General features: G+C 35.5%; 1 protein-coding gene across 1 annotated transcript in view; it reads left to right on the top strand.

Moving 5' to 3' along the window:
- The first annotated feature begins 234 nt into the window (after nucleotides 1-234).
- The window catches only part of LOC100377972 (junctophilin-3-like), a 33461-nt gene continuing 20671 nt past the window's right edge, over nucleotides 235-13024 (top strand). The window contains exon 1 of the mRNA XM_002735359.4: nucleotides 235-1271. Within this exon, the coding sequence (XP_002735405.3) occupies nucleotides 893-1271 (379 nt within the window). The 5' untranslated portion in view covers nucleotides 235-892. The remainder of the gene's footprint in view (nucleotides 1272-13024) is intronic.

Raw genomic sequence — 13024 nt, 5'->3', positions numbered from 1 at the left:
TGGGCCTCTCCATTATTTGCGGGGATGTCCGATCAATTATAAATACATACTACTGCTTTAAATCTCTTTTTAATATGTGGCTAATTCTATTAAGATGCAAATTATCGTCGACAATTACCGGCGCTGTGACATTTGAAGAAAATCAAGGCTTAGAGACAGAGCACTATAGTCTTCATGTAGCATTTTACGTTTACTTTCTTTGTCGTATACACCCCTTCAATGGTGTGAAGATGAACGATCTGACTGTCCCATCATGGCTGCCATAACCACCACACGTTCTTCGTTGTCGTCGCCGCCGCCTCCGACATCGACTTGAATTCACGGCGGTTCATCGTTCTGCACATTAACTGCGACTTCCAAGGAGTAAGCCTTTACAGTCGTTTATTATTCCACGTCAACCAGTCGCGTGTGAAAGCAAAGGAAAGCAGACGAAGGGTGACAAGTGTTTTTGATTGTGCCTTCATTTTGTAGCTCGACATAGCTGACAGAAAGAATACGTATTTTTTGTTATACTAGCCTATCTTTATTCAGGGTACATCTACACTGAAGATTTCACAAGAAATCTGGGCTAGCAACACGTGTTATTACAACTGTAAACGAGACAGGAAAAACTGTGTTGACGCCGACGTGTAGATTTGATTCTTTACGAACTGGATGTTGCATCGTGTTTGTTTTCAGAGGATGAAGATAACTGGTCACAGCGGAGAAGACCTGCCAAGATAACACCGTTATCGACTCGATTCTGAGGAAACACACCATCTTGATGGCAACCGTCTCACGGAATAATGACTAAAAGAAATTCAACAATAACAGCAACACTGTGCCAGGAATCAAATCACGTCGTTCTCACGGCATCGAATTATTTTACGCTGCGTTGAGTTTTGTTCCACAAATGAGCGGCGGGCGCTTCGATTTTGATGATGGTGGCTCGTACACTGGGGGATGGGAGAACGGAAAGGCCCACGGGCTAGGATGTTGCACAGGCCCTAAGGGCAAAGGGGAATATAACGGACAGTGGCACTATGGATTTGAGTTGCTCGGTGTGTACACATGGCCCAGTGGAAATTGCTACGAGGGCCATTGGGAAAATGGTCGGCGGAACGGAAGCGGTGTGGAAACGAAAGGGAGGTGGGTCTATCGCGGCGATTGGTCGCAAGGTTACAAAGGTCGGTACGGAGTAAGACAGTCTTTAAATAGTGGTGCTAAATACGAGGGAACGTGGAGCAGTGGTTTACAGGATGGGTATGGTCAAGAAACATATGCTGATGGGGGTAAGTTGTAGTTGTTGTTGTTTATTGAAGTTACTGATATACGTCTAGCATAAATATAAATTCGCAGCTTTGCGCCGGGCTACTGTCCAGCGACCATATTACGTCAGCGCATGCAAGCATGCAAGTTCCCGATGACAAATTTATACGAATTAACATAATATAAATAAATATAAATAAATAATGGAAATATTTTTATGATTTAAAAAAATAATTGAAATTGGTCAGATCATTTAAGTGACATTTGACAAGGTTCTATTGAAAATCATATTTCTAGCACAATAATGATAATAAATTAACATTTCCATATTAATTGATGGGCAATTTGCATGACAATGACATTGACAGCAATTTGCAGTACATCTCAAAAGAATTACTTAAGCTATAATTTGCAGCTAAAAGAAAGACTTGGTCAGTTGTGGTTTGGTACATGACCTTGAAACAATTTTAGTTGTTTGCTAAATATTGAGAACTGCTGATATTAACGTTAATTTGTTTGCTTGTTTGTATACAATAATACGTGGGACTAATTACCTCCCTAAATTTCAAACAGTTTTTCTCTTATGATGAATGTGTAAATAACAGTAAATTAACATTTTAAAAATGTCAACATAAATAAATAAATATTGGTGTAATAATCCAAATAAGTGACTATAGGACATGCCCCAATTCATTCTAGGGTATTTTTAATAGCTTGAGATTGGATCCACATGCTGACATACAGCAGGGCCCCTAACTCTGTATATTAAAATACATGTATACTTGAAGATTTTTTGTTCAAGAGCAGTCAGTTGGGTCTGGGCTACTGAAAAGTTGACGAATGGAAAATTGCTTTTATGAATGACAATATGGCTTTAGTGGTTCAAATTAAAGTCCTGGGCAACAGCTCCATGGAGGTACTTCAAGCGATCTTAAGCTACCATGGTACAGGCATCAGCACCTGACAACCCAACTCAATAAACTACTGTGCGACACCAGTAAGCTTGATGAAAACATAAACTAAAAGCACACATAGTCTTTATATCCAAAAATATATGTATTTACAAATTTGTGCAAGTAAACTGATTGTGTAAATAGTTGCAAGCTGGTGGGGTGTGTAAATATGAACAACAAACGTTATAGTTTTATGTTCATATAACAGGAATATGTGTGGAAAATGTCCAATCCCTATTTTTACTCAGCTTACTAAAAAAAAAAAAAAAAACTGGTGCAAAACATTTTTTCTGCATAGCATTTTTAGACCAATCCTCCATAATTTGATAATACTTACAGAATTTAACCACAATTTTTGAACATTCAAGTTTGACAGAAAAAACAAATTTCTATATGCAAACTATGTCAGACATTCATATGATTAATCCAAAAAATATTTGTTGCCGACATGAATCTCAAGTTAACTTGAAGTCTTGTGTAAATGTCTAGTCTCTTTGTTGACAATAATTTTTAAGGCATGATTGGTAAAACTTTTTTAGTATCAGTAATGTACATGTCAGTTACAAAAGTGTTTTAATGAAACCTGAACAGTTGACCTTACAAGTATAAATAAAATAAATCTTATATTGAATTTTTAAATGACATTAGAGGTTCTCGAACGAATGTGAATACTGTGAAATACTTTATTTTAGCTGGAATTAATTTTTGCTGAAAAGTCATTTTGGGTGTTTTGTATGGAATTTATTTTCACTGATTTTTGACGAGTTGAAAGTGAAATATAGGGAAAAAAGTATATTCGCTGGATTTTATTTTTACGGAACCATCCTTTCAGCGAAAATAGCGAAAATAAAGTATTCCACAGTAACCTTTGAGGTAGATAATCAGAACTATTACAAAATGTAATAATAATTTGCATATATGACCTTTAACCTCTTATCTGGTCAAGTCCATGTAAAAAGTACATAGGGCTGGCAGGATAAGGATTAATTCTCATTGCTTTACTGTTTAAGTGTTTTCTTCTCATCAGCCATTGGATAATGGTTTTTATAAGAGTGTCCAGCTATACATCCTAAGTGATAAGACATGGTTAACATTTCTAATGGAACTAATGACTTAACAGTCAAATTTTATGTCAATTTTCATTTGAAGTGTTCTGCAAACATAAAACAGATATTGCTGAAACATATAATTGAGGGCAGAGCTATCACATTACTGACATTAGTAAGAGTCAAAATGATTGTGTTTGAACTTGAACTAAGTATCTCTTGAGAAGGGACACGTCTCTTTCCCCTCTTTAAATCACTTTACAGTGTTATTATCCGCTAATTTGTCTCCATAATATCAGTCTCTGTGCTTGTGTCATTTGCTATAAAAGTGAATTTCCCCTCAAAACACTACATAAATGTCTAATCATGCAAACTAGCCACTTCTACAAACAAGATCTCCTTGAAATAATTTGATTTTATTTTCATGAACCAGGGAAGAAATGAGACATTGTACTACAATAGTTGTACATGACCCTTGAAAGTCAAACGTCCTGTCACTTTCTGACCCTAAGGTTCACACATCCTGGTACTTTCTGACCCTTGTAGGGGTCATATACCCTGGTACTTTCTGACCCTTATAGGGGTCATACATCCTGGTACTTTCTGACCCTTATAGGGGTCATACATTCTGGTACTTTCTGATCCTTATAGGGGTCATACATCCTGGTACTTTCTGACTATTATAGGGGTCATACATCCTGGTACTTTCTGACCCTTATAGGGGTCATATATCCTGGTACTTTCTGACCCTAAGGTTCACACATCCTGGTACTTTCTGACCTTTGTAGGGGTCATATACCCTGGTACTTTCTGACCCTTATAGGGGTCATACATCCTGGTACTTTCTGACCCGTATAGGGGTCATACATCCTGGTACTTTCTGACCCTTATAGGGGTCATACATCCTGGTACTTTCTGACTCTAAGGTTCATACATCCTGGTACTTTCTGACCCTTATAGAGGTCATACACCCTGGTACTTTCTGACCCTAAGGTTCACACATCATGGTACTTTCTGACCCTTATAGGGGTCATATACCCTGGTACTTTCTGACCCTTATAGAGGTCATACATCCTGGTACTTTCTGACCCTTATAGGGGTCATATACCCTGGTACTTTCTGACCCATATAGAGGTCATACATCCTGGTACTTTCTGACCCTTATAGGGGTCATACATCCTGGTACTTTCTGACCCTAAGGTTCACACATTCTGGTACTTTCTGACCCTTATAGGGGTCATACATCCTGGTACTTTCTGACCCTAAGGTTCATACATCCTGTTACTTTCTGACCCTTATAGAGGTCATACACCCTGGTACTTTCTGACCCTAAGGTTCACACATCCTGGTAAGTTCTGACCCTTATAGGGGTCATATACCGTGGTACTTTCTGACCCTTATAGAGGTCATACATCCTGGTACTTTCTGACCCTTATAGGGGTCATACATCCTGGTACTTTCTGACCCTAAGGTTCACACATCCTGGTACTTTCTGACCCTTATAGAGGTCATACATCCTGGTACTTTCTGACCCTAAGGTTCACACATCCTGGTACTTTCTGACCCTTATAGAGGTCATACATTCTGGTACTTTCTGACCCTGAGGTTCATACATCCTGGTACATTCTGACCCTTATAGGGGTGATACATCCTGGTACTTTCTGACCCGTATAGGCGTCATACATCCTGTCACTTTTTGATCCTAAGGTTCACACATCCTGGTACTTTCTGACGTATATAGGGGTCACACATCTTGGTACTTTATGTTACATTCTAGCGCTTTCCAGAGGTACAGTTGTTTTGTAACAGCAATGATTTATATTATTATACCTCAATTATCTCTATGTTAAGTTGTTTTTGATGTTAAAAAAAATTCTCATTAATAATGAGGTTTTATGCTTGAAAGCGCCTGGATGATGTGACTTTTTGGTGTTGCAGTTAAGGGGGCATTATCCTAAGATATGGTGCATTAATTGCATTAAGGAATATAGAATTCAAAATATGTGTGAAAATATGAATGTGTGCATGTCATCATGAAAGCTACTGTTCAGTGATGCTTTTGATAAGAAGGAAAAAAAATGTCACAGGGGGGTGATGGTAAAAATAACTTTGAGCTGATAGTTATGAGTGAAAGCATTCAACTCAATGAAATATAAATATACAGATGTTGTTCCTTCATCTCACTGATTGGCTCGCACACCATATATAGGCATGTATGGAGCATGGCATCATGGGAAGTGCCACAACTGTTCTCATTTATCTATCAGAGCCTTAGTTTCTTTCTGTATTTGTTTCATCCCTCTGATTGTCGTTATAGCTAAAATAAATCTGTCCTATAATAGTATGTTTGTATGCATGGATCTCAAATTCATGGCTGACAAATTTATTCAGGTTCCCAGTCGTCATCTGTTAAACAATGTGCATATCACATCTTTCCTGCTTTTTTGAAAAGTGTAATTGCAGGAGGCCATCTTGATGGTAAAAGCACTTGTAGCCTCACTACAGATTAACTGGGGTATGTAGCTGTCTCTGTCTGTCATGACAAGCATGCAACATTCGTAAATGAATACCCAATTCAGGGGGCATACTGATTGAAAAAAATACTTTTCACAAGTAGGTGGGACTGACTAGAAGTGTTACAACAATCAAAGTGTTTAATTACAACTTCTTTTAAGGACAAATAGTTCTTACATTACTATGAATAATTTAATCCATGTCGCTGTGCTGGAGTTTAATGACAGTTAGTGCAATTGATGAACATTTTTCCACTACTAAAAGCAGCCATATTAATAACAGATCAACCAAAGTCTTAAGACTGTTATTAATGTTTATTTGATGCACGATACTGTCACTGTCATTGTAGGTTTCAAAGCTGAAAATAAAGCTTACTTTGTATTCAATAAAAATTGGTGCTATATAAATATTGCGTTGAATCAAAAATAATGACTGAAAAAAGACAAGAAATGAGTAAATTTACTTCGTGAGATGATTATGAGCAGACAAATGTGAGGATCGACAATGTCAAGGATTATATATGATTTCTGCATCTGGAGATTAAATGCAGCAATGAAAAATTACATGACTAGCCTTATAATAATTTCTAAAGAACTGATACACATACCTGAAACGCCATCATTAACACTTTGTGATGTCACAGACCTATATATGCCTACAGAGATGAATGAATTGTAGCAAAATAACTTAGCTTCAGCTTAGTAATTTGACATTGAGGTTTACTTAATTTAAACCTATATATTAGCATTATTATTATGTTTTCCATTCTAATTTTTGGGAGGGTACAATTTTGTGTAACTTAAAAAAAATATTGATGTAGTGAATATTACTTTGACGTTTTGTATGTCATAAAAAAAAAGAAGGAAAATTGAGACAGAGACTGTAACAGGAAATGAAAGTGATTGTTCCCTAGCGGGGGTAATAAACATACTGTGAAAACACAGTGAGAATAAATCCATCTCTAAACAATCCTCTAAGGAGTTGCAGGTCACATGACAGGTCAGCTGACTCATTACTTAGTGTATTTCAATCTAGGCTAGTATAGTTAGCTGTGGAAGATGTACAATGTATTGCAGTACACCCCTCCAAATTTAAATGGTATAATCCATCTATGATCTGCATTTGAAATAAGTTTCATATTGTAAGGGCACGCCACTCAAATCTAGGATAGAGTCAATATAAAAATCAGGCCCATATCACAACTAGTTATTTTCTCAAGCATGTGACTTATAAATACTATTTGCATGATGGTTTATATTGAGTCATAAGTAAGTTCCTAACACATGGAATTTGTAGTGTCTGCTCTATTAGGGTGGAGATCAAAATCAAACCAGCGGTTTCCAGACAAGTATTCCCGGAGCTGAGCTTCTCTCTTAAATCTAGGTCAGAATTTTGAAATTTGTGATTGTTATTATAGTCGCAAGACTTTGGCATTAAATCAAATGGGAAATCCCTGACAAGACATGATTGGATTTCTGAATTTTGACCAACTTATTTAATATTTTTATTCTCAAACTCAGACTTATGGTAGTTACCCTCTCTATCAATTGACTAATAATAATATTAATAATAATAATAATAATTATTATTATTATTATTATTATAATAATCAAGTTTTATTGCATCCTTAGAAATTACAATATTTCTTTTGGTAAAAAAGCAATAAATATATCCATACACAATTGAACCTGTTCGTATTCTAATAGAAGAAATTACGTTTTCTGGGTGAGCTCATTAAAAGTTAGTTAGTGAAATCAGCAGTGATCCTTGGAGCTCCCCAGAGCCCCATGGGAGATGAGGTAGCTCCACAGAGTTCTGGGGATACCAGGTTGGAAACCGCTGGTTTGATTTCGATCACTTTCCTAATAGAAATGCATAATTCTAAAACTGCATTTCTTGTATGTAAAATAATTAAAATATGGCTTATGTACCCCATAGAACCACCTAAGTGCAATGAGCTTCCAATTCTGGGGGGGGGGGACCACTGCAAAGGCTATAAAGTATCAGGAAAACGTTGGGATGGTTGTTGAGACTTCCCTGAACAGTGTAACAAGATTACCCCTTACGTGTGCAACATGTATAGATTTGGTTGTACAGAATTACTGATTTTGTGCTGTTTTCTCAAATTTAGCTATTTTCACCGGCTCTTTGACATATGGTACAGTGGTGTGCGTCTTAGCAATGTGGAACGTCTTGTGGCGTAGCTCCGCCCCGAGGATAGAGCAAATACAGTGTTCATAGCAAATGGTTCATATTGCTTAATGGGCCCTAAACAGCTGTTTCCCGGTTATATATTTCAATATATTGTTACATGAAAAATCACCCTACCCTTTCATTACTTGTTCAAGCAACTTTGCTTTTTTGCTGTAACCTCCAAAACATGCTAAACAAATTCCTAATATGTTTCATGAATTCCGCTGCAAGTGCAAATAGCCATTGGTATATATTAATTATTAAAGGTCGTCACTGAGTTCATCTGCATTGTCAAGATCATATTTTCCATTTACTGCAAGATCCTGTGTTATGCATACATGATATCAAATGTAAAAACACGACAAACAAAGGTCATAGCGTTGTAGCGACATTTTAGAGGTATTTCAATAACTAATAATGTGCTATAAAAGTCAATTTTAATGATGTAAGGGTATCAAATGCAATATTCCTCGTTCAAAGATTGGCATTTCAACACTGAGCTATAAAACAAACAAATTCAAGTTCAAAATCAAATTATTTGATTTTTGCTGCAGCCACTCAGTGAGTGCCTTTTACGCAATACGCAAGATCTCGTATGAACAGAAAATAATCCATTTGAGGATTTCAACAGAATGATAAGCCTGCTAAGCACCCCAGACAATAGGAATGGTTCATCTTGCTTTAAACTGTGCAGTACGTATCAAAGTAACCTTGCTATATCCACAAACACAGTGACTCATTTGCATATTCTTGGTCACTAATTAGCATATGCATACATTATGATTCTTGTTGCAATTTACATAATTAGCATATCATTAACTTCTATTGTTTTCTTGAAAATTCAAGCATGACAAATATGGGTATGCTTATGATTATCGACAGTACTATGTTAAATTTTGTTGACACAGATTACTTCACCTTTCATCATGATTACAGATTATGCTGGTGAAGAGAAATGGGGTACAACTTGTTAATTTAATGTGTTGTTAAAATTTATGGCTGTTTAGTCATGACGCAAATCATGACTCCGTGACTGTGTGAACGAGGCATGTGCGAGGCATATTTATCTTTTCAAAGTAGTAATCATCATATAATAAACGATAAGGTCAGAGATCAGACAGAAGTGTTTTCTGATTGGCTTACCTGAATCCATCATTCACCAGTTGGATGATGTTCTCAAAGTTGGAATAAATCTGTTTAGAATAACAATTTTTATCCTAAACCAATTCAACTAACCTTCATATTCTCCAAAGACGATTACCTGTTACCATGGAAACAAATGGTTAATATAATTGATAAAACTAAAATAAAAACAGTAATAGTCTCTTTATTAGGATAAATAATGTCGTGAAGGCACCTTTGAATTTTGAATAACAAATATTGATTTACAATTATTAAATTTGTGTTTTCTAAATTAAAGCAGTCATTACTGAATGCTATGGAATGACTACTAGAATTACATCCACTAATTCTGTAGATTCCAGTTTTTGACTCTTGTAACATACTTATACTCAACATTGATTGTATGTGTCTTCAACTTGTTATTCGCCGTGCGATGGTGAATACGGAAATAGTCATTTTCTACTACACTAATAATTTGGAACTCTAGTGGGGGAAAGGTGACTCAAAATATTAAAACAACTGTGATAACTGGAACGTCTCTAAAGATAAAGTGGGTAGGGAGAACTCAGATTCTCAAGCACTGGTAGTGATCTGTCCAACAGTGTGTTGTGCATTTCAAACATTAACTTAGCACGCTGAAACATGTTGAATCACTCTGTGTATGATGTGTTTAGTCTATGTAACGCAGATGGGTATACATATAGTGCCAGGGAATAAGTGCTGGGACTACACTTTAGCCTACCAATATATATAAATGAATAAATACCAGTAGCACTTTAGCATTTAAATGAAAGGAAACTAAATTTGGCTTACTAATACCAGAAGGTGAAAACAAGTTTTGACATTTTATGTGAATATCAATTCACTGTTTTGCATAATTAATTAAGAGCTACCTACTTATTCATCAGAACAGTTAGGCTGTACATCTACTTACCATGTTAAGTTACCGTACATCAGTTGATTGAGCTTGTTCAGTAGATATATTATACATGTTTTTTTTTATATAAAAATCCGGTGACAAAAAATGAAAGCTCTTTACTAATCAATCATGAATGTAAGAGTACCTTTGTAATAGACCATTTTCCGTTCACTGCGAGAATCACGCATTATGCGTGAAATCGAACGTAAAAACAGAACAAACAAAGGTTATAGCGTTGTAGTGGCGTCAAACATCGCATGGGATTCGACAAACGCGAAGTATTTTGGGGGACATTTCCATGCTTAATAATGTGCTGTACACATTTGATGATAGGCAATTTTGATTAAGTAAGGGTATTCGGAAGCAATATTCCTCTGTCGAAGATCGGCCGGTCGATGTGAGTTACGAAATAAAGAAATTCTAGTTCAAAATCAAATCGTTCGATTTTTGCGGCAGACGATCGACGCGTGTTTTTCATACATCTCGCGAGATCTCGCAATTGTACGGAAAATCCCCTATTGTCACAACTTTATAATCCACTAATGCCTGTGTTATTATGATTCCAGTTGCATCATGACACACACTTTGGTAGATTAGACATGTGTTCTAGTATTCGAATATACATACAACACAATGTAAATGCTACCTGTGAAAAACCCTACACACCCATTGCCCTCCCCAAATGCAGAGTTAAACAGGGTGGGGGTAAGCAATTTCATCAGCATTTTTGTCACTGGTTCAGATAAGGAATCCTTGATGTAAATAGTAAACACCATTTTCTCTTCAATTAAACAGCGTTAGTAGGCAATGCGTTAACAATTTGGTCTTCTGAATAGTTCATGTCTTAAAATGACTCTTAATCTGCTCACACAACTGACATGTATCAATTCTAATGATTATGAAAAAATTAATTTGTAAAATATTAACCAGTAAATTCAGTTCTATGATTTTTGTGAAACACTTGTTTATTAGAAAGAAAACACTAAAATGTAGCATCTAAACTCACCATATGGAATTACAAATATTTATTTGTATGCTTTGGACTGAAATTATATTAATCAATGAAGCAGAAAATAGAAACTGAAAACCAAGCTTTCCCAATTCATTTAAAATTTTTTTTTTTAATTAATTAATATCTGTTTTAGACACTAAATGCATGCTTATCATGAGTACTTTTTGTTTGTGTATACATATTGATTTCTGGGAATTGGCATTTGCACTACATGTGTGTTGATCTCTGATAAAAATAAGTCATTTTAACGATCCAGCAGAAAATGCACGTAATTAATTGTGTATGTGCTCTTTGAGATTCGCTTCTAATAGAGTAAATATGGTTTTAACGATCCAGGTTGAATACAATAAATGGTGTAGTAATACAGCAAATACACAATTCGTGTATAAAAACTAAATTTTGGTGATTAGACTTAAAAATTCACTAATTTTAAAGGGCGGTAGTCGCCGCGTCTCATATAAACAAAGATGGTGACTTTGACTGTTACGCAGATCAACGAATACAAACTGAGACGATTCCAAGCTTTAATTTCAGTTTTTAGGTGATTGGAAGGTATCGAAGGAGTCAGTGCCCAGGTCAAACCTCACACTTGTGATTTCCATTTGAAGAGCACATTTGGATTGTGGAAAAAATCAATGTTTATCAATACAAATGTTGCACATGCGCAGCGCGACGAGCACCGTGCTTTAAGCAATTTTCACCATGATAATATTTTTGTTATATTTAGTTCAAATATATTATATAATGCATTGTTATCTGTTCAAATTAGCTTTCACTGTCTTGAATGTAGCATTCTGTCTGACAGTCAGGTGGCTGTACAAAATGTAATCAACTATGTATTTGTAGTGCTTAGGGTGGCGACAACTAAATCCATTCTCAGTGTGTATTAATTAAGATACAGAAATTATATAGGTGAATTCCGTACACGAAAATCAATGGGTGGGAGTGGGGGCTCTTTGATGGAAAGGGTCATCAATTTTAAGAACCAGGATTTCTAATATAATCTGTGTTTTAGGATAATGGCATTGATTCATACAAAACAGACTTACAAGTTGAAGGTAGGTCAGGCCATCAATTAGTGATGGAGGCCACTGTAGTTGTTCATGTCTGAAGCCGCTTATACTGTATATTGAATTGATACAGATACACATGCACTAATTTACATAAATATGTGACAGTCTCAAATTAAGTATCATTTTGAATGGAATCTCATTACCAGTCACCTTAATATTTTTTAATTGTAAATTATTATTTACAATTTGCAAAACCCATATTTTCAAATATTTATATTCAATATTTATTGTAATTTCCTCAGGTGTGTTTTACAGTTGTTTCTTTTTCTTTATGTTCTAATAAAGACCTAGGTGTGCAATATTAATTCTGTCTGATGGAAAGTTAATTCTGGACAGTGATGAGAATAAATGTCTAATTCATCACAAAGCCATGTAAAAGAAGTCTGACTTATGAGTGAAATGAAAAATTGAAAAATGTCATTTTTTCAGGGCATGGGGCTCTGACATATATATCAAAATAATTGGTTAGAAAGTTAGAAAATGTTGAATTATAGTATTACTCAATATTCTGACAGTGCTTTCACTTTATTTTAAAAAACCTATTTAATATCTGGCACGACTTCGGATGTTGTCATGTGTATGTCATTTTTCAACGTAATCTTTCTATAAAGTCAATATTAAATATTAATCGTATTCGTAAATCATTATCCCAATCTGATACTGAAAAGTTGGTACATGCTTTCATATCTTCTCGCTTAGACAGCTGTAATTCACTATTGTCTGGTCTCCCTGTAACTAAGATAAAACCTCTTATTCGTGTACAAAATGCAGCAGCCCGCCTTGTCACTCGTGCTCGAAAATATGACCACATTACAGACATTTTTATTAAACTTCATTGGTTACCAGTTGTACAAAGAATCAATTTCAAATTACTTTTACTAGTGTATAAATCTTTGTATGGTTTTGCCCCAAATTATCTATGTGAATTAATCGAATTTTATGTA

The sequence above is a fragment of the Saccoglossus kowalevskii genome, chromosome 6, assembly GCF_978046115.1.
Source record: "Saccoglossus kowalevskii chromosome 6, keSacKowa6.1, whole genome shotgun sequence".
NCBI lineage: Eukaryota > Metazoa > Hemichordata > Enteropneusta > Harrimaniidae > Saccoglossus > Saccoglossus kowalevskii.
This window is presented reverse-complemented; position numbering and strand designations above follow the sequence as displayed.